General features: G+C 35.8%; 1 protein-coding gene across 25 annotated transcripts in view; it reads left to right on the top strand.

Moving 5' to 3' along the window:
- The window catches only part of PCM1 (pericentriolar material 1), an 83,028-nt gene that overhangs the window by 52,379 nt on the left and 5,895 nt on the right, over window positions 1–24,754 (top strand). For 16 of the 25 annotated variants that reach the window (XM_040490033.1, XM_040490031.1, XM_040490034.1 and 13 more), the window contains 15 exons: window positions 1,154–1,318; window positions 3,579–3,635; window positions 6,661–6,833; window positions 7,176–7,307; window positions 11,293–11,413; window positions 12,771–12,926; window positions 13,182–13,315; window positions 15,450–15,584; window positions 16,587–16,784; window positions 18,376–18,438; window positions 18,662–18,797; window positions 19,093–19,253; window positions 21,993–22,068; window positions 22,614–22,870; window positions 24,556–24,648. In XM_040490033.1, coding sequence (XP_040345967.1) covers window positions 1,154–1,318; window positions 3,579–3,635; window positions 6,661–6,833; window positions 7,176–7,307; window positions 11,293–11,413; window positions 12,771–12,926; window positions 13,182–13,315; window positions 15,450–15,584; window positions 16,587–16,784; window positions 18,376–18,438; window positions 18,662–18,797; window positions 19,093–19,253; window positions 21,993–22,068; window positions 22,614–22,870; window positions 24,556–24,648 — 2,057 coding nt within the window. Of the gene's footprint in view, window positions 1–1,153; window positions 1,319–3,578; window positions 3,636–6,660; window positions 6,834–7,175; window positions 7,308–11,292; window positions 11,414–12,770; window positions 12,927–13,181; window positions 13,316–15,449; window positions 15,585–16,586; window positions 16,785–18,375; window positions 18,439–18,661; window positions 18,798–19,092; window positions 19,254–21,992; window positions 22,069–22,613; window positions 22,871–24,555; window positions 24,649–24,754 lie in introns of those variants that run through there. The other 9 variants (XM_040490035.1, XM_040490047.1, XM_040490049.1 and 6 more) reach the window with 4 other exon arrangements.

The raw sequence follows: 24,754 nt of genomic DNA, 5'->3' as shown, positions 1-24,754 counted from the left end.
GACACTGGAAAATAGCTACTAAGGTTAACAACATAAATTAGTAGAGTAGCTGGTTACAAAATAAGTGTGCAAGTATTTTTAGCTGTTGTAGTAACAGAAGAATGGAAGTTGGGGGGAAATACTCTTCCCGTGGTAGTATCCAAAGTTATAGGGGGGTAAATCCTTAGGGATAAGTTTAACAAGGAAAGTACTACATCTATAAAAATGTAAATATTTTTGAAGAACATGAAATAAGATGGAACAAACATAACTTTTTAGAAGAGAATGTGTAAAATTATTAAATATCAGTTCTCCTCAAGTTAAGAAATGCTTTTAATGTGATTCCATTTTGAATCCTCATGGACTGTGGACTGTTTTTGAAATTAGAAAAAAAAATGTCAGCACTTGTATGGAAGGACAAATGTCTAACAATAGCCAAGAAAAGAAGAGAAGCTAGGTAGGACTTGCCTTACCAGATATTTAAGCGTTCTGTAAAACTTTGGTGGCTAAAAGAATGAAAATGGCATTGGAATACGTATGCCATTTAAATAATGCTCAGAAGTAGAACTTAATAAATAGGGACATTTAATATATTGACCAAGGTTGCATTTTACTTCATTGGGAAGAGGGTAGATATAGCCAAGTATCCATATGGAACAAAATAAAGTTGAAGTCCTATCTTGTGCCATATAGCAAGGAAAATTTAGTAGGGTATATAGATAACCTATGGTGGGTAAGACCTTTTAAATCAAGTCCTGTTACACACGAGTTATAATAAGAAGGCACACATATTTGACAAGTGCCCATTACTCTTCTCTCTGTTACGGACATTTTATGTAGACTGGATAGGATTCTTTCTTGTATTTCCTAACACTGAAAAATTGTTAACTTGTAGTCTAGTAGGGAATTTGGGTCATATAAGGCCTGCCATATAGTTTGAGTTGGGATGTACTCATTAAATATCAAAGGACAATGAAGTGTTAGAATATATTATTGTTACCCATGCTTCCAAAGGTTATTGCAAGACATTGTTTTACTATTTTGTATGTCTATTTATACCAGGCCTTCATATATTCTAAATTGGGTTACGTGTACTATTTCACTATGGAAATCAATTTCCCTTTCAGTTTGAGTTAGTTGCAACTGATAACAGTTGTCACTTTTTTTACTCAAGGGTATGAAAGTGCCAGTATGTCTAGCACATGTGAACCTTGCAAAAGTAGGAACAGACATTCAGCCCAGACTGAAGAGCCTGTTCAAGCAAAAGTATTCAGCAGAAAGAATCATGAGCAGCTGGAAAAAATAATAAAATATAGTAGGTCTACAGAAATATCTTCAGGTATGTTCTTTTTTGGTTTGCTTTAATCTAAGGACTTCTTCATCTTAGAGTTGAAAAGTGGTCTGTTGGAATTTTCTGTCATGTGGAAGGTGTTGTATAAGTAGGGTAGATATATTTTTGATATCAAGAGATGTAAACTGGAAATATTTTTATTGCGATACTAGCTTTTGACATTTTGATAAAATTCTAAACAAAAAGTATAGTTGGCATTAATTTGGAACCGATTTGAAATTCTGAAAATCTTCTCTGAATAATAATTCGATATAAAATCATATCATTCCTTGCTTAAAATCTTTGGCTTTACCATACTTAATGGGAAAGTCCAAATGCTTTAATGTAACATCTGTCCAGCGGAGATTTGGCTCTTTCTTGCATCTCTAGACTCTTCTCTGCCCACCCTCTGCCTTGAACTTGTCTCTTCTTTCCAAGGCACTGACCTGAAATTTGCCCATAGTTATCATGCCATTTCTCACCTCAGGAAGTGTCTTTTCTGCCTGAGTCCTTTTTGCTCTTTGTAAGCCTTTTTCTTTACTGGAGTCTTAAATAAAATGTTAATTCTGCATAATTTCTCTGAAATTGTATCCAGATCTAAGCTCAGATATGTTTCCCTTTCTCCTTTTTCGTTTCTGTTGTAGCCTGTGTAAATCTCTTCTGTTGCCTGTATCACATTTTATAGTAATTACCTGTTTAAGTGTCTGTCACCTTTTTGAGTCCCTTGGCAGCAGGTAATACCTTTCATATTTGTACCTTCAATGTTTCTGTGATACTGGACACATGGTAGGCACTTAGTGTTGATTGAATGAATGGAGGAATGAATGAATGAATGAATGGAGTTGTATGTGTTTGTCACTGTTTTACATTAAGTACTGGTACTTTCCCAATTTATAAAGAACAAGTACATCTCAAAGAAAAATGAAGAGGGAGGCAGTAAATATAGACTCTTCTCAGGTGTCAGTAGGACCCTTGGTGAAAAACTAGAGTAGCAGCTACCATTTGTATTATGCTCTACTATTTACAAATTAAATTACTCATCTCATTTGAGCCTCATAATGCTGTGAATTGGTTTTATTTCCATTTGCAGTTGAGGAAACATGGTCAGAGAGACCTGTTTTTTTCCCAGTGTCATAAAGAGCTGGTAACATAAACTGGTACAGTTTTTCTGGAAAGCTTCAAAAGTCACGCCCTTAACTCCGTTAATTGTACTTCTCTATGCTAAGGGGAAAAAAAGTGAAAACAATACTGGTAGTTAGTGTTGTCTGAACGGTATGATTCCAACTATGTTAACAAAAATATCAATGAAAAAAGACTGGAAGAAAATCCATCAAAATGTTAATAGAGATTTTATCATTTTGAAACTTTTCTGTATTTTCTAAACTTTTCATAATGAGTATTTATTGATTTTGTAATCAGAAAAGAACCACCACATTTGTTTGTGTTTTGAACTGATTGACTTCCTCAAGGTCCTGTTGCTAGGAGATTGCATAGTGGAAGTTTCAGTCCTGGTCTTCTGCTAAGTCTAGGATCCTTTTGGCAAAACTATCAATTCTACTGACACAACCCCAGCAGTTTACCAAAATTTTGTAACTTTTATCCCCTTTCACTGTCTTTATCAAATAATGGTATCTTCAAAGAGTAAATGAGTGGAGGTTGGGGAAGGGCATTAAATTGAAAGACTTAATTGGACTATTAAGTTACCTAAATAATGGATATTTGGTCATAGTTCTTCAGACCTTATTACTGTTAGAAAAATATAAGGGTTGAATTTTGTTGCACTAAAAAATGCCTGAATTGTGTAAATATACACTGTGTGTATTTGCATATTCATGCTCTGAAAACACTTTGTTTTAGTCACTACCCTGAAATTCTTTATAGCATGTGCTAGTGCTTTTCGATAACATGATTACTAGAGTGTAGCACATAGGACTGCTAGTATTTAATTGTCCCGTCCTCTCCCTAAGGAGTTGGGGGAGTTTCATCTTGATGTGTATGCTTCTGAGAGTGAATGGCAGAAGTGAATTATGATAGTCGTCATCAGTCACATTGTTTATATATAAGTTTATAACAAATCTTCTTGTATTTTCCCTAATAAGATTATTTTAAAACAAAGTAAAAACCTTATCTTGTGATAACATTTCAGTTCAGGCAAACAATTTTAAAGAAATTTGCTTTTTTTTTTTTATTCACTTACTCATATTATAGACCCTGTCTTTACTATTCATACACATTTTATGTTCATCCTTATGTCTGCCCTTTCCTACAGCACATGCTAGGAGAGTGCTACAGCAGTCTAACAGAAATGCATGCAATGAAGCGCCAGGTAACAATCTGCTTAGTTTTGGTGTCCAGTTTGTGTTAATTTTTTTCCATTAGTCCTAAATATCCTTAGTTTTATTGCTCTGATTATTTTTAGATTTAGCTTAGTGTATATATGTCATTTGCCTTGTAAAAGTGAAAGAGACTTCATAAAATTCTGAAGGCTTTCATTTATAATTCTTGGGTGATAAAATGAGCTGCCTTTCTGGTTTTCATTTTCATTTACTGTATAGAATATAGCCAACACATTCATAAGGGTAATAGAAAATCTTTTTACAATTTAGTGTTTTATTTGAAGTTATTTATTTTGTATTTCTTAAGTGCTTAAAAGCATTAATATTTTTTGAAACAAGAATACCGTTATTTTTTCCTAGCTTTGATTTACAGTGTTTAAGTATTACGTGTGACTTCTGCTGTACCTGCTTATTTTTCGTCACTAGTCAACATCTGTATTTAAAAATGAGCCAATACACCATTAAACAAAAACAATGACATGCAAAGACCTTGATAAAAAGGCATGGAAAATTACAAACATTCCAAAGTGCTGTTTTGATCTTTATCGTATATATTTTCTTTAAATATGGTTCTGTGTGATTTAGAATTATAAATATTCTTTAATGGTTCCCTACACTATACATAAGTGAAAAATAAAACTCTGTTGTGAATCTGTAGGAGAATCTAAAGAAAAAACAAGGATCTAGCACAGACTAAGCTTGACTTATATCTGTGATACTTCCTAAAGAACTATGAAAATAAGATGGAATCAGAGAAACTTGATTGAGCTCAAGGATTTTCTAGCTTAAACAAATGCATTTTAGTTCAGGAGGAGAAACTGGCAAAAACTTTCTACCTCTGTTGCAGGGCCAGAGTCGGGAGAGGGGGGTGGAGCATGTGTTCAGCATAATTCATTATTTGTGAATAATTTAATCTTTAGTGATATATAATTTAGAATGAAAATTTTATCACCTACAGAGGTATGACAGATGTCATTGAATATGCTTTGTTTTTATATCTTTGAAATGATAAACATTTTCTAAATTAACTGGCCAACTGTAGTACATAAACTGGAAGTTTGTGTATTAAAATCTATTTTCTTATCTGGATTTTTCCTTTAGAGATTTCTTACGGAGACTTAAAATAAATATCACATGTGGACATTTTAAAACTAGTAAAAGAACATTGGTATTTTATTATTTTATTTTATTTTATTTTATTTTATTTTATTTTAATTTTATACTTAAAAATGTCTGAGGGATAGGGAAGTTGTGTATTCATTATTATTATTTTATACTTGTAGAAATTGAGACCAGAAGATGTTAAGGTTTAAGACATAAGCGGGGCGCCTGGGTGGCGCAGTCAGTTGAGCGTCCGACTTCAGCCAGGTCACGATCTCGCGGTCCGTGAGTTCGAGCCCCGCGTCAGGCTCTGGGCTGATGGCTCAGAGCCTGGAGCCTGTTTCCGATTCTGTGTCTCCCTCTCTCTCTGCCCCTCCCCCGTTCATGCTCTGTCTCTCTCTGTCCCAAAAATAAATAAACGTTGAAAAAAAAAATTTAAAAAAAAAAGACATAAGTTAGTAGGAGGTTTTCTCATTAGGCCTCATTTGCTTTGCATATTCTTATCCTCTCTTGCAAAAAGTGAATTAAATCTTTATGATCTTTGCGTATTTATTTAAAACCACAGTATATCAAAACACTCAATATTTTAAATTCTCTGTTTTAGAATCTTGTCACTGATATTTGTGGAACTTGAATATTTAACTACCCATGTTTCTACTATTGCTCTAGAAAGGGTACTGAGTTTGATAGCTAGAAGAGCTAGAGACTTTAAAAAAAAATTTCTTTTTAATGTTTATTTATTTTTTGAGAGAGACAGAGACAGAATGCAAGTGGGTTGGGGCAGAGAGTGAGGGGGACACAGAATCCAAAGCAGGCTCCAGGCTCTGAGCTGTCGGCACAGAGCCTGATGCGGGGCTCAAACCCACGAGCTGTGAGATCATGACCTGAGCCAAAGTCGGACACTCAACCCACTGAGCCACCAAGGCGCCCTGAGGCTTTTTTTAAATAGAGAACTGAAAATGGGAACAGTTAAAAAAAATTTTTTTTTTCTAAGTTTATTTATTTTGAGAGAGAAAGTGGGCAGGGGAGGGGCAGTGAGAGAGGGAGAGGTGAATCCATGCCGACAGTGTGGAGCCTGACATGGGGCTCAAACTCCTGAACTGCGAGATCATGACCTGAGCAGAAACCAAAAGCTTAACTAGCTTGAGCCATCCAGGCACCAGAGGAACAGTTGTTAATTTGCACTCTTAAAAATAAAAGTATGACTGTATTCCTTTAAGGGCAATAATTCTGTGTTACCCACAAATACATATAGCAGAATTGTTGCTAAATAATAGAGTGATGCCTAGATTCTGTGTAACTGAAAACTTGAAATGGGTCATACCTGGTCCATCTTAGGCTGAGTGTGTCAGTAAGACATTAGCAAAATTGACCTATATTGTGTTGCAGTTACAAATTCAATTTTCCATCAGTATAGAATGGTAGGTGAGATTTGAGAACTGATAGACCTAACTAGATAGACCTTAAAATAGTAGTTTTTATTGGCAGCATTTAGTTTATTCTAAACCATAACTAAATAAGTTTCCTTTTCTGTAACGCAGTTCGTATTAGCAAAAAAAAAAAAAAAATCTGTTTATTTCATTCGAGTGCTGAAAGATTTCCATTGATTATTCCTATGAAATGTGTAAAATTATCCAGATCATTTTTTTTTTTGAGAAATAAGTAGTCTGAATAATGCTAGGTAATACTATCCATACATTTAAGTATTTTTCTAATATATATCTTGATAATTTTGAGATTATCTTTATCTTGGTAGTTTTTAAGATTGTTTTTCTACTTTAAAAGCCCTGAAATAGAATTGAATATGTTCTGAGTTTTAAGTAATTTAAACCTGAGAGTACTGATACAACCCAGTAGAAATGGTCAGGAATGTATTTCATCACTATTAACTTCCTGATCTTTTATATCTTCCAGAAACTGGGAGTGATTTTTCCATGTTTGAAGCTTTGCGGGATACCATTTATTCTGAAGTAGCTACATTAATTTCTCAAAATGAATCTCGTCCACATTTTCTTATTGAACTCTTCCATGAGCTTCAGCTGCTTAATACAGACTATTTGAGACAGAGGGCTTTATATGCATTGCAGGTATGTGGTACCTAACATTCTTTTTCCTATCCTGTCTGGTACTGCTCTTCATGATTATATCTGGTTGCTTTCTTAGACTGAAGTACATCTTCTTCCATATGTATAATGATCCATTTTTCATGTGTTGTCTTACCATTTTATTTAAAGCTTCTTGCATAGCTTAAATAGCTTTTCTAAAAGTCTTTCTGAGCAATTTTTTAGTGTTTTGTCTTTAATGTTATTTCTTCCTCATAATTAACAGGTGAGGAGAATTGCATTTGTTATTCTATCTGCTTCTGCTTTTAAATTTGTGAAAAAAAATTAAATGTTTTACGTAAGTAACTATTTTATTTCCTTATTTAGGACATAGTATCCAGACATATTTCTGAGAACCATGAAAAAGAAGGGGAAAATGTAAAGTCAGTGAATTCTGGTACTTGGATAGCCTCAAACTCAGAACTTACCCCCAGTGAAAGCCTTGCTACCACTGATGATGTAAGCTGATCATGATTAATGTAGACATAATTTCAGTATGCAGTAAACAAAAGTTAAATAAGTTGTTATAAATTGTGCAGATACCTGATAATTGCGTCTTTAGCTTTCTTAAAATGCTGAGTAAAACACATCATTTTGAGGTGAGGTATACAACTCAATTAAAATATGCCAGCAGTTAAATCCCCAAAATTATCTATAAATGACACATTATAAGGTTTAAAATAGCTGTGTTTATATCTCTGGTGCCCAACATAGGAATTGATTGATAACAGATATTTAGTAAAATGTCTTGTGTTTATTCAAGACATTCAGTAAACCAGACTGCAGTCAGATCACAGAGCCCTTAAGTACATAAATACCAGATAAATCAGGTCTTTGGGTTGGAAGAGAGAAGCCTGGACAAAAAAAAAATTATCCAGGGAAAAAAGCTAACATACTCAAGTTATTGAAGAAAATTTTGAATAAAGTAAAAGCAACTGGGAAAAGGAAAAGAGTGGTGAGGAAAATGGTGTATTTTCAGTAAATGGTGTTCTTCAAGTAGGCCCTACCTAGCATAGAAGTGATTGAATGAGTGAATGGCAAACCACTAGGATAGTGAGGAGATGATGTGTTAGGGGTTTGGAAATCACCTAAAAGGTTTGGACCCTGATGCTGTTATAAAAGGTAATATGTGGTCCTGGGATAGCAAATACATTTCTTTTTTCTGCCAGTTCTAGTATTTGGAAATTCACGGATAAGAGTGCCATAACTGAACAGCAAGTATCTGCTATAGAGAGTCAGAAGCAGTATTGCTGTGTTTCTGCCCATTGTTGATATTTTAACATTATAAGTTCTTTTGAAAAGATAGTATTTTCTCAAAAGATTTCTTGTTTTTTCTTCACATGTACTAATTTCCTTACAACTATTGAGGACATTTTCTGAATTTTTGCTCTTTAACTTACATTCATGTTTGAAACAGTACTTTCCCAAGTCATCTTTTCTGCTTAAAACCTTAGGCTCCAACTCCTATACCTCTCTGAACACAAACTTGTACATGGTTTTAATTCACTTAACAGTGTCAAATATATAATGTAAGTAATTGTTACTTGGGATTGCTGTTATAACTACTTGGAAATCGTGTACTCTTTTTTTGTGGAAAATGAAGAGTGGTCCAGCTGTATACAAAAGTAGGAGATATGCAGTTACATTAAAGTTTATTAGCTACTGAAATAACTTGCTGAGAGCATGAATGATGTCTCTGTCTCCTGTACCTCCCATTGTCTCCCTTTTTATCCAGATTTCATATACATGGTATTACTTCGTTATTTTAAAATGTTTGAGCACATTGGTCTTTACCGTCAGTAGCAAGTTGAAAACTGAGCTACAGTTTATGATAAAGTTAATTTAATCTGACAAGATTTTAAAGTTAAATAAAATTTAAAGATATGTGTTTCCTGAGTAAGTGTCTTAGTTCAGGCTGGTACAACAAAGTACTGTAGACTGGGTGGCTTAAACAATAGACATTTATTTCTCACAGTTCTGTAGCCTGGGAATTCCAAGATCATGGAGCCAGCAAATTTGGTACTCAGTGAGGGCCCTCTTCCTGGCTTGCAGATGACCACCTTTTCCACGTGTCCACATGTGGCTCCGATGTCTCTTTTCTTGTATGGGCACTGATGCCGCCATGGGGGCTTCGCCCTCATTACTTCATCTGAGCTTTGATTACCTCCCAAAGGTCCACCTCCTAATACATTGAGAGTTAAGGCCTCAGCATACGGATTTGGGGGGTCGACACAGAGATTCAACCCATAACCATATTGATTTGGCACAAAGAACTGTACTTAGTATTACTTTTAAATAACTGAATTGTTCTTTAATTTTTCATTCAAAACTTCATTTTGTCATTAATGTTATTAACATCCACACTTTGTTAACGCTATTTAGTCAGTAGCAGCACAACATCCAGTGTTCCAACCCACAGATCTAGAGCAGTGCTGTCCAGTGGAACTTCGTACAATGATGGAAATGTTTTATATGTGCATTGTCTAATATGGTAGCTATTAGCCACATGGGGCTATCGAGCACTTGAAATGTGGGTAACAGGACTGAGGAACTAAATTTTAATATAAATAGCCACATGGCTAGTGGTTTCCATATTGGACAGATACAGACTCTCATTCTCCAAGTTTCTAAGCCAAGGTCTTTTGAGCTTCATTTATGGAGCTTGTATAGACATATTTCAGAGTATGTAAGAGTTTTCATGCCCAGGAAAGAGAGAAGTGAAAGTAGGTATCTGGGAATTATAAGTCAAAAGAGAGTTGAAGAATTGAAGTTTAGGAAGAGGAAGAAACACCTTGTATCTTCTATTCCAGGTGCCATAAAATGGCAAAAGCACTTCTACCTTCCAATCTTAATTGAAGGAGCAACAAAATGACTCCATTTCCTGAATCATATTCTGTAATGCCTGAATTTCCTATAATCAGAGACAGAGGTTTCATTTCATAACTTAAGAGAAAAATTTTAAAGATTAACAGGAGAGAGAAAATTGTGAAGTGGGTTTTAGAATGTGGGACTCTCCTTAATCACACTATACACAAAAATTATTTTGAAATTAAATCCTGAGAAGGCCAAAACTATAAGACTTCTCAAAGAAAATCTTCATGATTGAACATAAGCAAAGATTTCTTAGGGTGCACAAAGCATTAACTGTAAAGGAAAAATTTGATAAACATCATAAAAATAAAATCATTCTGACTTTGAAAAGACACCATTAGGAGAAAATAATTTAAGTACATATATCTGACAATGACTATATAAATAATCCAGACTCTATAAAGAACTTTTACAATTCCCTTGTAAAACCAACAGCTCGGTAAAATATGGGCAAGATTTGAACAGGCACTGCGTGAAGGAGGATCTGTAAATGGCCAATGTCCATGTTAAAACCACATGAGGTGTTACCTCACATGCACTAGAAAGGCTGAAATTAAAAAGGTTGACAATGAGAAGTGTTGGTGTGAATATAGAGCAGTTGGAACTTTCACACTGCTTATGGGATTGTAAAATTGTGCAAACACTTGGAAGGCAGTTTGGCGGTTTCTTAGAAACCTAAACACAAACATGGCATGCAACCAAACAGTTTTTCTTCTTAGGTATTCATCCAAGGGAAATGAAAACTTATGTCCACAAAAATACTTGTATTCTTATGGTGATAGCATCGTTAGTCACGATAGCTTCAAACGAACATCAGCAGATAAATGGATATACAAAAGATGGTATGTCCTTACACTGGAATACTGTTCAGCCATTAAGAAATAATGAACTTCTGAAACATATGACATCATGGATTAATTTCAGAAACATATGGAGCAAAAGAAAAGCCAGACACTGTAGAGTGTATATTGAATGGTTCCATTTATATGTCAAGTTCTAGAACAAGCGAAACTAATTTGGTGATAGAAATCATACCAGTGGAGTGTAGTGGAGACTGACTGCAGAGGGGACAAAGGAACTTTTTGAGCTGGTGGAAATGATCTTTATCTTTAGGGAAAGTGGTTGCATAAGGTTATTTTTAGAACTCATCCAACTGTACACTTAACGAGTACATTGTTGTATGTAAATTATATTTCAATAAAGTGCATTTAAAGTGAATGATGCTGTCATGTTTTTCTTCTGGTAAAACCATATAAAGTCAAGTCCTAGGTATTGTTAGGGTTTAGAGATGGGAGAATTTCCCTGAGGGTGTAGAAATCATTTGAAGTGTTTAAATTTTCCAAGTTAAAATTAGTAGCTGGCTCTGTGAATTTTTATCTACTCAAGGACATAGGTTCTGAAAGGTTACTTAATATTTTAATGTTCTCTGTGTTCAACCTTTAATAACTTTAGTTATATCACAATTTTAAGTATATAGTTTTATGCCAACACTTAGTTTCTTTGTTAAATTTTGGATATCATAAAAATTTTAAAGAAATATTAGTGATTTTTGTTTTTTTAAACTATAACTTAGGAAACTTTTGAGAAGAACTTTGAGAGAGAAACACATAAAATAAGTGAGCAAAATGATGCTGATAATGCTAGCGTCATGTCTGTATCTTCAAATTTTGAGCCATTTGCAACAGATGATCTAGGTAAGCAGAATTTTTTATAATCTTAGAACATGACTTTAATACAGTCTTTGAATTACACTAAGAACCAGAGTTCCAAAAAGGCAAGATGTAGTAGAAAGACCATGGTTAAAAGTCTGTCCATCAGTCTAAAGTCAAGAGTCTCCTGTTAATTCCTTAGCCTTTGGCAAATCGATCATCTGACTGCATATCCTAAGGAAATGGGAGTCTTAACCTACCTTGCTATATGGTCTTGTGAAAAATACATACAACTTTCTAGCATGTGTAATAGGAGTTCAGGAAATGTTAATTTCCTTCCCTTCAGGGAAACGTTATCCTTTAAGGTTTCCTAGTTAATAAATGGGAAAAATTGAGAGGTATCAGGGCCTCATCCAGTCACATTTTCAATAAAAATGTTAACTTCATAATTTGAGATAAGAACTTTCTTAGCATGAATAGTCTTTAGTGAGAAACCCAGGTAACTCACAATGTGCATGACACATTGCATTTTTTTTTTCATCATTAGTAAAGCAAGCATAGAGAGTTGTTGTAGAACTCAAAGGTAAGAAGAAAATCTGGAGTCTTAGACTTGGAAAGGAGACTAGAGAAAAGAAAAATGTATAGGTACCTGATTGTTTCCCTTTCAAGAGATAACAGAGATTCAGTCATTTCAGACCTCCGGGGCATTTAGCTGATAAAATAAGGTGCTATTATTCTAGTGTTTTTTTCACATGGAGAGAAAAGATTTAGGTGATTCCAAAGGTCTCCTACAAAGCAAAGGGCCAGACCTTGCCTTATTAGATGTGCACCTTTTACCAAAGCAGTAAGTCTTCCTTGCCTTATTTTGACTATCAAGGACTCTAAGCCTAGCTCCCTTCTGAGTAAATACCTGTCAAGTCTGAACTGAAGTCCCAATATAGAGAAAAATCTCTGTGTGGCCAGGCTTTCCCCTTCAGGTCATTCCCCCTTTCTGAGTTACCAAGTGTTTTGTTTCATTTATTAATTTTTTTCTTACAGTCCTTCACCACTAGCTTTGTCTGAAGTAGACAAAGGAAAACTGGGAAATCTTTTTCTCAGGCCTTTTCCTGACCTTATTTGCTTGTGTTCAGTTGGATCATTTTCATCAGGATTTGAGTGACATTTGGGATGTATTTTCTTTGTACTGTTTACGTGAAGCAACATGAAGTAGTGAAATCAGGATGGACTTCAGAGTCTAAGAGACTAACACGCCTTGTTACCCAGCTAGTGCAGTATCTAGAATTTGTTGAAGCTACGTTTCCTTACCTATGGTCAGACATTTGTTTTTTATTAATACTTTGTGAGGAATACATGACAAAGTTTGCTTTTATATTTTCTGGAAATGTTTTTATTCCATATGCAGGTAACACTGTGATTCACTTAGATCAGGCATTAGCCAGAATGAGAGAATATGAGCGCATGAAGACCGAGGCCGAGAGGAGCACAAACACAAGATGCACCTGCAGGATTGTTGAGGATGAGGACGGTGCCGCCGCGGCTACCGTTCCTAACTTGGAAGGTGTGTTCCTGGTTGATTAGAAGTAAAAACCTATAGTTCATATGTACAAAAAAAATGTATAGCCCCACCTGACGTATAATAGTAGTTTTATTACCACTCTCTTTTCATTAAGGGTGCTAAAACTATGTAGATACTCCTTTGTGTTATTTTCCCATAAAATCATGAGACTTTAATATTTAGGATTCTGAATAAATGCATATGTATAATATCATAGGCTTTATTTTGCTAATAAGTCATTTTCTTTTTAAAAAATAGAAACTCCCATTGAAAATTGTAGTTCACAACAACCTGTAAGTGAAGTTTCTACTGTCCCGTGTCCTAGAATTGATACTCAGCAGCTGGACCGGCAAATTAAAGCCATTATGAAAGAAGTCATTCCTTTTTTGAAGGTAAGCAGTAATTTCTTAAAACAAGTACTTTGTGTTTTGTTTTTTAAATCTTAAAAAAAGACTTTATTATAGTAAATTCAGAAAATACAGGTACACCTAAGCTAAAAACATCAGTTTCATCAATCCTATAAATTTGTCTCCCATTATTTATATATACTCACCTCTCCAAAAAGAATATTGATATTCCTATAAATTGTAAGAATGTGTATATATTCTTGTAGATAGATGGGTAGGTATTTATTTAACAGTTTAAAACCATTCCTTCAGGTGAACTGACTTAAACTAAGTGATTATTTGCTTTCATCTGAAACAGATGAGTGTTGCCTTTTTTATTTTACATTTTTGTTTTATCATGAGTGACACAAAACATACTTTTAAACATGTCTTTCTTGGTTAAATTAGGTATATTGGTAGTAATATTTAATATGTACAGTTACTGTCTAAGGGTTAAAAAGCCTGAATGATTTAGTTTTATGCTTAGGGAATGCAGGCATCTGCAGTCAGGAAATTTCATTGCTTTTACCATTTTGTTTGTGATTTAAGTGATACCCTTTCATAAATATTCACTTAATTTAGTGTTTCAAAAAGTTTTTGAGGCCAACAAATCTTGACTTTTTTGGTAAGATTATAAGAACTTTGTTAATGTCAGTATTACACCCAGTCACCTAAGCTAGACTTCTTGACTCTATTAACCCTCTTGTCACCAGCGAGTCCAAAACTGATTTTCCTTCCTTCTCTCCGGTAGCATAACCTTAATTCAGATGCTCGTGTTTTACCTAGACTGCCTGTCATAATAGGCAAGAACTGAATGTTTACTAAGCAGACTCCCCCCTCCCCAGCCTTTGAGAGATTTCATTTAGGGACCTGGTATACTTTCCCAACTTCATCTCTCCCAATTCTCCATTTGGTACACTCACTCTAAATTGCTCAAAATTTACTATTCCTGCCATTGCTTTTTCATGCATCAGCCCTTTGTACAAGTTGTCACTATTAAAAATATGAAGCACCTTCCCTCTTTTCTGCTTGGCTGAAATGTCTTTTTCAGAGATAATTGTTGTTTCTAATGCGCTTTTACAAATCCTTCTAGAACCTAGTGTGCTGCTTTTATGATATCTGTTTATCAGCCAGTAATAAGTGTCTCCTGTGAGCTGACCATTGTGCTCAGTCATGAAAGAGAAACAGCCCCTACAGCTAAAAAGTATGATCTACTGGACAGTGCATAGCATGTAGTGATTGATCATTCATGTATCTTGACTTTTCTGGTATTTGATTCCTTGAAGACAAGGGACTGTTATCCTTTTTTTTTTTTTTTTTTTTTAAGTCACCTCTCACAGTGAATTTTTCAAAAGTGGCTTTAAATCCTTCAGTTTAAGAAACCTTAGAAATCATCTAGTTTAGCCACCTCACTTTACACACTTCTATAGAAAAAACAAAAAACAAAAAAACAAAGCCAGAACAGAAACTTGGCTGAGTAAAGGTTAGAAGACCTGCCTAAATGAGTTTAGTGGCAGAAGAGGGATTAGAACCTTGAGGTTACTTGGTGTGGATGTGATAGGGACTCACCTCCAAAAGTGAACCATGATTTGGATTATTAGGTGCTTGCACATGCTTCTCAAGGAAGATGAAGGAGAAGAAACTTGCCCAAAAGGGCTTGTTACAGAAGTTAGGACATTGGTTCTCAACTGAGGTGATTTTGACCCTAAAAACATTTTGTAGTGTCTACATACATTAGTTCCCAGGACTTAGAAAGGTAAAGGTACTAGCCTCTAGTGGGTAGAAGCCGGAGTGCCACTAGACATCCTCCAGGGCACAGAGTGACCACAGTGCCGACACTGAGAAAGCTGAGTTAGAAAACACGTGGAGCAAGTGGGTAGCAGGTGAGCTGTGAGGTAAGGTGTAAGAAAGGAAGTGATGAAAAATAGCCAGTTTCTTTTATTGGCTATTACCTGCTGTGGTTGGTTAAAATGTATAAACCCCTTAACATGTATAGTGTGGGAGTCTGGCTGCTCTATGAATATTTCAAAATGTGTACCTGAAAATTGAGAAGCACCTATGCAAAACAAAAGCTCACGTGAATTAGTATTTCTTAACCAGTAGGTAAGTTTATATCCTAACCAGCTTGGATTTTTCTCAGGAGCACATGGATGAAGTATGCTCTTCTCAACTTCTAACTTCAGTGAGACGCATGGTTTTGACCCTTACCCAGCAAAATGATGAGAGCAAAGAGTTTGTAAAGTTCTTTCATAAACAGCTTGGAAGTATATTACAGGTAAGAGTTGATACTTATATGACTTACAATCTATACCCTCTAGTTGAGACTTTTTTTTTTTTTTTTTTTGGCCATTTTCTGGCAATATGCAGTTTATTCAAATAAATGTCTATTCCAGCAGCATCCATTGGTTGGGGATGATTGTATTAGGGAAAGAAAATCGTGTTAGGGCGTGTGTCTTCATTTGATCCAATCATCTCTAAGGGAATTCTCTCTCTTCTCCCTCCCTCTGCCCCTTCCCGCTGTATCTATCCCCTCCCCCTCCCCAAATAAATGAATAAACTTAAAGACTATAAAAAATTAATAAACTTAAAATTTTTTTAATGTTTATTTTTGAGAGAGACAGACTTTGAGTGAGGGAGGGGTAGAGAGAGAGACAGACAGAATCCGAAGCAGGCTCCAGGCTCCGTACTGTGAGCACAGAGCCCCATGCAGGGCTCTAACCCATGAACCGCGAGATCATGACCTAAGCCGAAGTCAGATCCTTAACCGACTGAGCCACCCAGGCCCTCCCAAAATAAGCAGACTTTGAAAAAAAGAATGCTGGCTCATATAAAAGGAAACTTGGAACATACGCTGATATTAACATTAAAAAGGGAAGACTGTGTGTTTTCCTCAATGGGCACCTCAGCTTCTCGCCGTGGTAAATATGTACCCCTGGTACCGTGTAGTAACATTTGGTGTTAGAGTTCCCTGTAACTCTGGTGGCCACCAATTCTAAGTAGGGACTAAATCTGTGGATGACCTGATGTCCTTTTCCTTTCCTTCTATATACTCTTTAAGCAGAACTAGCACAATTCCTACTTAGGTTAATATCACTCAAGAATATTACTGTTGTTTCCTAGTAATATTAGCCTTTAGTTTTAACTTTTTTCATACTAAAAAGTAACAGAATTGTTTTTCCCTGGGTATTATAATTTAAACTTGTTAATCCTCTGTGTTGCTCTACCCACAATTGAAGTTTACTGTAATCTTAAAGTTACTTGGTTTATCTTTGAATAGGATTCACTGGCAAAATTTGCTGGCAGAAAACTCAAAGACTGTGGAGAAGATCTTCTTGTAGAAATATCTGAAGTGTTGTTTAATGAATTGGCTTTCTTTAAGCTCATGCAAGATTTGGATAATAATAGTATAACTGTTAAACAGAGATGCAAAAGGAAAATAGAAGCAGCTGGAGTGATACAGTCTTATGCCAAAGAGGTAAATGATACTCCCTTTGATTTTGCTTTAGGAGTAGTTATAATTATATAAATATAGTTCTTGATCATTATTATCTGAAATCACACTTGACCTCAGGAAACATATTTTCGAAGTAATAGCAGTTAATCAGATTACACAAATCAGTACATATGGTAGCCACATACTGAATCTCAGTGGAATAGCAGTGGCTAAAAGATCAGGAATACAGACAGAAATTGGTGACAGGAATTGTCATATATATTACTCACATGATTGTCAGTTGCTGAAGAGAGGGGGACTGGGATCCGGGCCTCAACCAGCCAACTGCCTGCTGTAGCAGTTGCCCACCCCAGTAGATGTCCCAGGAACATTGATCACCCCAACCAACACATGTCTTGTTTACAAGTTAGGACTTTGGTTGCACATCTCTGTAGCTCCTTATGCCCTATTAAATTTGCCTTGATCACATATGAAACTGGATGGTTTTTTTTCCCGTAAACTGGAGGCATACCAAGACCTCATACCTCCTCTTGGCTCTCTAAGCATCAGAGGGAAAGCAGGTCAGGACCCAAAACAGAAAGAGGTAACCCTTCTCCCTGCAATGTAAAGTAGATAAAGTCAAGTCATCTATTTCACACTTTTCATAATATTTTCAATCTAGACATAGATAAGTTTCAGATCATTTCAGCCACTGATTGCTAAGAGCTTGAAGAAAATAAAACAGGAAAAAAAACCCATAAGAAATGGTTGGAAGGGCTGCTTTAAGATAGGCAGTCTCTTGAGGCTGTTTGGGTGGGTGTATGAACTAAGGCATGAAAGACAAGGAGTTTATAATGAAGATGAAAGGGAAGAAGAGCATTGCAGGTAGAGAGAACTGTGAGTTTAGAGGCTGAGGCAGGACTGAGCAGTTTGGAGAACAGGAAAAAGGTTAGGGTGGCAGGAACCCATTAAATGAAGTGAGAGTGTAGATGAAGTCACCTAGGTAAGTAAGGCCAGACTGGTAAGGACCTTCTCTTTTATTTTATTCTAAGCATGATGGAAACCCATGGGAACTTTTCACATAGAGGAGTGACATAATCTCTTGTGCAATTCAAAAGGTTTGTCTAGATACCACATTGTATAGGAATTGTAAGAGAGAAGAGAGAGAAGCAGGGAGACTGTTTTAAGGTCACTATAGTAGTCCAGGTAGGAAATGATGTGACTTAGCTCTGAGTGTGCACCAACAGATCTGTTTTGACGATTGAGTCAGTGAGGAGTTTTAATGGTGTAGGTATAAAGTACAGCACAGGCTGGTTTCTGTTGTCTGACTTGTTGAAGGCCCATTTACGGAAACTGGAAAGACTGGGAGGCTTCAGTTTGGGGAGTGAGTCAAGGTTTTTGTTTTAGAATTAGTGAATTTGAGATGCTGTTATATATCCAGGGAGTTGTCAGGTGGGCAGTGTTGGTTTTGTTTGCTAATTTAAAAGATTTCAGTGAAAGAGTTAAATTTACATTTCTAAGATAGCGTTCAGTGCTTTGGATTATTTATCAAAAACTGCAGATTTGTGAAAGTTACTAAATACAAGTATAATGCGGAAAGGTTGCCCCTCATTTCTGTTTAACTTGCTTATAGGCCAAAAGGATTCTTGAAGGAGATCATGGCTCACCTGCTGGAGAAATTGATGATGAAGACAAAGTATGTGCTAATTAATTTGTGCCTAAAGACAGTGCTTTTGAAAGAGAAAAATAACTTTTAACAGCTTTTTAACATTTGAGATTCTGACAAAACTTCAGTTTCTTTTAAAAACAATTACTTTTTGTATTTTTTATTAGATAATGACTAATTTTTTTTTGGCAGACTTACTGTATACGTTTTTAAAATGTATTTTAAGGAATTAATTATGTTTATTTGTGACTAGGACAAGGATGAGACTGAAACAGTTAAGCAGACTCAAACATCTGAGATGTATGATGGTGACGGTCCCAAAAACGTGAGATCTGACGTTTCTGAACAAGAGGAAGATGAAGAAAGTGAAGAATGTCCGGTGTCTATTAGTAAGTGGAAAGGCTCGTACTAGGTGTATATGCGAGTTCTTTATAGGTCACTTATTCACACAGTTGGGGGGAGTGTAATGATTACAGAGGTAGGTGTCAGCCACTCTGGATTTTTTGGTGTGGCCCTGCCTAATTATTTCCCCTTTCTGTGCCACAGTATTCTAGTGCTTACGGTTTGGAAGGTTTCAGATACTAGTTGTAAAGGACTTGTGCAGTGCAGGAATGCAATATGTGGTAGCTGACACTACAATTTAGTGATGGAAATTTACTAGAAACTGTGTGTTAATCAACTTAGACTTATCCAAAGCTGAAACTCAGGCTTTGACGAATTACGGAAGTGGAGAAGATGAGAATGAAGATGAAGAGATAGAAGAATTTGAGGAGGGACCTGTAGATGTTCAGACTTCACTTCAGGCCAACACTGAAACTGTGGAAGAAACTGAACGCGACGATCAGGTATTCTGGTTGGGACTAACACACCTTCCCCGAGTCATCTTCAAGTACTGAAGGCAGCTCCTTTTTAAAGGTGTCAAAATTTACAGCTTCCCTATTCTCACTCTCATGAGTAAACAGACCTCTTTACTATCCTTATTGAAATCCAAATGAAACACTAGTTTAATTTTGTATTTAGCAATGTTTACTTTTAAAGCACTTTAGTCTTTTTTTTTTTTTTGTAAAAGGTCATAAAAACTGAGATTACTGCAGAAGAGCTGGATTTTTCATTTATCTTTATGTATTTCCTAGTCATACATGGAAATCGTATGTGACAAAATAAAATCATTCCATTTCTTGCCTCCACCTCATCCTGTTCCACAGGCAGTATTTTGTATGATTTCTTTGGCTCTTTAACTCTATTTCTGAATAATGTGTTTGTATTTATTTATTTATGTATTAGACATTCTCTGTTGACTTCCTGTTATAGCAGGTGAAGCCTTTTAGGTCACTTAATGATTCCTCACGTAATTATATTAATACCGTCCTCCTTGTTTAATTGTGTCTTTAGCTTACATCTGCATTTAACCGTAGATGTAACCAAACTGTATAAATATTACTGCTGAACTAAGCAAATACTGTTTATTGCTTAGTCGTGTATATTTTTTTCACCTGAAATTAATACTTGTCTCAATTTTTTTTTTTTTTACCTAATTTCCTTTGACCACATAGCCGAGTCTTTGCTCTGCCCACCAATAGCTGTATATACTTCTCAGTACAATTTTCTACATGAACCAGTCTGTCAGTTTTGTTCTTCCTGCTCCATCTTGGGTTGGCTCTTCATTAGACATGCTCACTAGCTAGCAGCCTGGGGATTCCCTTTGTCATTCTTTATTCCATCTGTTTTGAGAATTCAGTCTTGTCATTTCACCTCATTTTGGTGGAGCACATTTCACGTATCTCTCAGAGAAAGAGTGCATAAAAGATAAATATTTTGAGGCTGTATTTATATGTCTAAGAAAATCTTAAATTCCTCCATGTTAAAAATCATTTCCCTCAGGTCTTTGAGAGACAACTGCTCTGTCTTCTAACGTCTTCCAGTTTTCATTGCTGCTGTTGAGAAGGCGAGTGCCTTTTTTAGTTGTGATTCTTTGTATCTTTTCCTTCCTACACTGGAGCTTCCCTGGACTTGTGTTGAAGTTTTACAGTGATGCACATTGTTGTGGGTCTTTTTTTAGTCACTAAACTGGGTACTCAGGGGGTCTGTGAGCAATCATTATCATGTCCTTCATTTTGGTAAATTTTCTTTTTCTGTATTTCTTCCCCGCCATTTTCTCTCTTCATTCCTCCTAGAATTAATATTGTCAGACATTATTGGCCCTCGTGGTTTAATTTTTTTTTTAATGTTTTATTTATTTTTGAAAGAGAGAGAGAGACAGAGTGACAGATTGTGAGCAGGGAAGGGGCAGAGAGAGAGGGAGACACAGAATCTGAAGCAGGCTCTAGGCTCCGAGCTGTCAGTACAGAGCCCGATGCGGGGCTCAAACTCAGGAACTGTAAGATCATGACCTGAGCTGAAGTCAGATGCTCAACTGACTGAGCCACCCAGGTGCCCCTGGTTTAATTTTCCAATTTCTAATCTCCTCTCTTCTTTATATTGTCCCTTTACTCTGTTTTACTTTCTGGGAGGTTTTTTGACCTTAATACTTATGTGAATGTCATATTTTTAATTTCTAAATACTTTTATTTTCTGATTACTTTTTTATAGCATGCTGCTACTTTAAGGAAGCACTGTCTTCTCTTACTCACCTGCAGGCTTTCTTCAAATGCCTGTGGTACCTTTAGTGTTTATATTAAAAAACGACTCAGCATAAAGCAGATTGGGGTTGTTCTGGGCTTCACGGGAGGGCATTTGGGTAGATGGTTAGCTTTTTGATAGAAAATCCCAAATGTTAGTACCTGTTGGTATTTTCTTTGGGGTGTTTTAGTTTCTCCCCAGAAGGGTCATCCGTTGTCCTCCTGCCGGGGAGGAGGTAGATACACCCCTTGATGGCTGCTCTTCTGGAGCTTGATGTGGAAATGACACCCAGTGTCCCATTGCTGCACAGACTTCTGCTGAATCCTTCTGTTTTCAGTGTGACATTTTATCCTGTCCTCATTTGTGCTTTCTGCACCCTACCCTGGCAGCCCCGGGTCTGAGGCTCACTAATTCCCTTTACCCAAAATATAATCTCCCATTTTCTATTTGAGTTTGGGGAGGGAACCTGGTGTTTGCGTCTTCTTTAAACAGTTTCAAAGAACCACCAGCACCCCCCTTTTCACCCACAATGTATTCCTTCCTTCCTAGAATCTGGTACTTCCAAGCATGAGGTGAATGTTACTGTTCTCTCTTCTTGCTGAAGTCACTTTGCTTCATCTTTCTCCCTCCTGCTCACTTCCTCTTCCATTCACTGAACATCTACATACAAATGGATGTCTTTTAGTGTCATTCGTGATCCAGTCTGATCTGAAAAATAAATAGTGGAATCCATAACCCTCTAGTTCTCTATTATTTTGAGGTTAAGAAGAAAAGGAAGCCTTTTTACTTAGCCATCTTAACAGTGGCAACTATGCCTCCTTCTTGAAAGGCTTTCAGAAGATATTTTTAAATACCCTTGTATGAAGGTCTCAAGTTGGACAAAAACCTTACAGTAGTAACCCATCTCCTATATAGTGGCCATATATTTCAGGCCCTGCTATTAAGACATCACTTTTTCCTTCTAGGTACTACAACATGACTTTGAAAAATCAGGAGAAAGCAAAAATGTCCCATCAGAACAAGAACCCACTACTAGTAAAGGCAAGAAATCTAAAGTGTTCAATTTTAAGATTATCTAAAGTGCCCTTTATGTGCTTAAAACTAAAACAAAAAACAAAAAAACCCAACTAAATTCTTACCTAATGTAACTTGGAAGGTGTTTTGAACCTGATGTATGTCTTTTTTCCTTCCCCTAAGTCCTTTGTAGAAAACATGAGGGCTTTGTTTCGGCAAACACTTGTTAAACAAGAGTTGACAAATAAACACACAGAAAAAAGTCTTTAAAGAAGACATCTTTAGCTACAAATGTGGGGGATTTTTTAGAATGCCCATTCCTGGATATTATTCATGAATATCCTACTTCATTAGAAATTGGGTGGATTTCAGAAATCTAATTTTTAAAACATCCCCAGATGAATCTGATGAACTAATTTTAGGAACCATTGATAAGGAAAATTTGTAGCTGCCTCTTCTTTTGGGTTTTAAATACCTTGATTACTCATTCATATATACTGCCTATTTGGTATAATAGTAAAATATAATAGCTGTTTCATTACATTAATGTTAAGACTTTCTTTTGATGCCAGATGACCAAGATAGCACTCCTGTGAAACCCTGTTACCTCAACATCTTGGAAAATGAGCAACCTTTAAATAGCGCCATCCAAAAGGACTCTCTTACTACCATTGATTCATCTAAACAGCCTAACCCTTTGCCTTTACCTTTAACTGAAATTGAAACCTTGGTGCCTGCAGTCAAAGAAGTTAAATCTGCCCAGGAAACTCCTGAAAGCTCTTTGGCCGGAAGTCCTGACACTGAATCTCCAGTGTTAGTCAATGACTATGTACGTATCATTTACATTTCATTTCTGTGTGTATTTCTCCATTTCCAAGTTAACATTTACAGTCTGTACACAGAACTTTCCTTTGTGTTTAGGCTTAGTAACAGCCAAGATAGTTTTCGTTTCAAACTGATTTTAAACTTGAACGGAAGGGTGATAGTAAATTAAGATGATTGTCTCAAAACCTAAAAGCTCTTCTTTTTTATAATTTTGAGCTTTAGGTGGAAATGACGTCCAGTGACGTCAATTAGTTTGACATTAATTTACTAATGTAAATTAGTTTGACACTTCAGAGTTCATTCCAAGTTTAGATTTGGACAGATGATACGCGGGTCACCGTTAATCTCTCACAGTATCCATGTCTAACATCTTACTTATTTTAGAGCATTTCATAAATCCTTGATAAACCTGAAAGTTCACAGTTTGACAGCAGTAGACTCCTTATCTCTATACAGTAAATGACAGAAAAATATGGTAGCAAATCTATACTTAGGGTGTAAGTTGAGTTTTTACCTTGGACATTTTTGTTTCAATTTAATTTTTATAGTAAGTAGGTTTTTTTTTGGATCTCAGATTGTGTTTTATAAACTTGTCAGCAAAAATTAAGGGATTTATAACAATGCACTTTTAGGCCTAAGGAACGTATTTCACTTTTTTTCTTTTAACATCAACTTTCTTCTTACAGATGTATTTACAATTATGATTTCATAATTTCTCAGCTTATAATATTCCCGAAATATTAGTAGAGTATAACTGTCTTGATTGCTTTACCACCGTAAAATTTACACCATAAAATTATTTTAAACTCTGAAAGTTACCTGTTAGACTTATTCTTACTCTAATTTGATGAGTGCATAGAGTTGCTGTAGGAGGCAGTCAGTTGAAATTAAGTTAATGTTTGATTATAGAGGGGACTTGAATTTGAAATTTAGGCCAGGGCCACTACTGAAGGTTCTTGTGCAAGAAAGTCAAATGGCCAAAGTCATGCTTTTTGAAGATGAATCTGATGACTGTATAAGATTTGTTGTCAAGGAGGTGATGTTAGGAAGCTCCCTTACCATGCATAGAGACACCAAGTTCAAGATGAATGAGGGAGAGATGGGTGAGAAATGTTCAAAGAAGAAGAAAAATTTAAGGTTTCCACTTGGGTAATTGGTACAGTGATATCATTAAAAATCAGAAAGGGAAACTAGGGGTATAAAAGATTTCAGGTTTCAAAGAAACACTGAAGAGATCACAGAAGGGAGTTATTAGATTCATACCTCATGTTTCTCAGCTTCCACAGAGCTGCTATTGAAAGCCTATAAATGTTTATTGATAGTCTGCTAGATACAGTTCTGATGCGTTCCATAATCGTATCAAGAAACCAGAGTTTTTCTTCTGATTATTTTAGCCTTCGGTGTAACTGCTATTTTTTCTTTGAACCTATATAAACTGGCTCTTTGTTTTTTCAAATGGAGACAGATGTGCTCGGTAGTATGTCCACAGCTGCAAATGCATGGCCCTTCCTGTGCACGCCAGCTTTGTTTTATTCATGGAATTGAATGCAGGACAAAAACAAATAGGATGGAATTACTGATGTGTACTTATGTCTAAGAATCCACTTTATCTCTTGGCATGGATGACTTTAAAGGCTTAGATCCAGAGATAGAGTGGATTGCCTTCATTAAATATAATTTATCTTACAGGAAGCAGAGTCTGGTAACATAAGTCAAAAATCTGATGAAGAAGACTTCGTGAAAGTTGAAGATTTACCACTTAAACTGACAATATATTCAGAGGTATTTTGCTTTCGTTAATTAATTAAACTTGTCTTCATATAACAAATACTACTGCTGAGATGAAAACTGATTTTGAGGTGTTTTTTTGTTTTTTGTTTTCATTCCA

This window comes from Herpailurus yagouaroundi, unplaced genomic scaffold (assembly GCF_014898765.1).
Source record: "Herpailurus yagouaroundi ecotype Mexico unplaced genomic scaffold, PumYag 181, whole genome shotgun sequence".
NCBI lineage: Eukaryota > Metazoa > Chordata > Mammalia > Carnivora > Felidae > Herpailurus > Herpailurus yagouaroundi.
The sequence above is the reverse complement of the archived record's forward strand: the minus strand, read 5'-3'. Positions and strand labels throughout refer to the sequence as shown.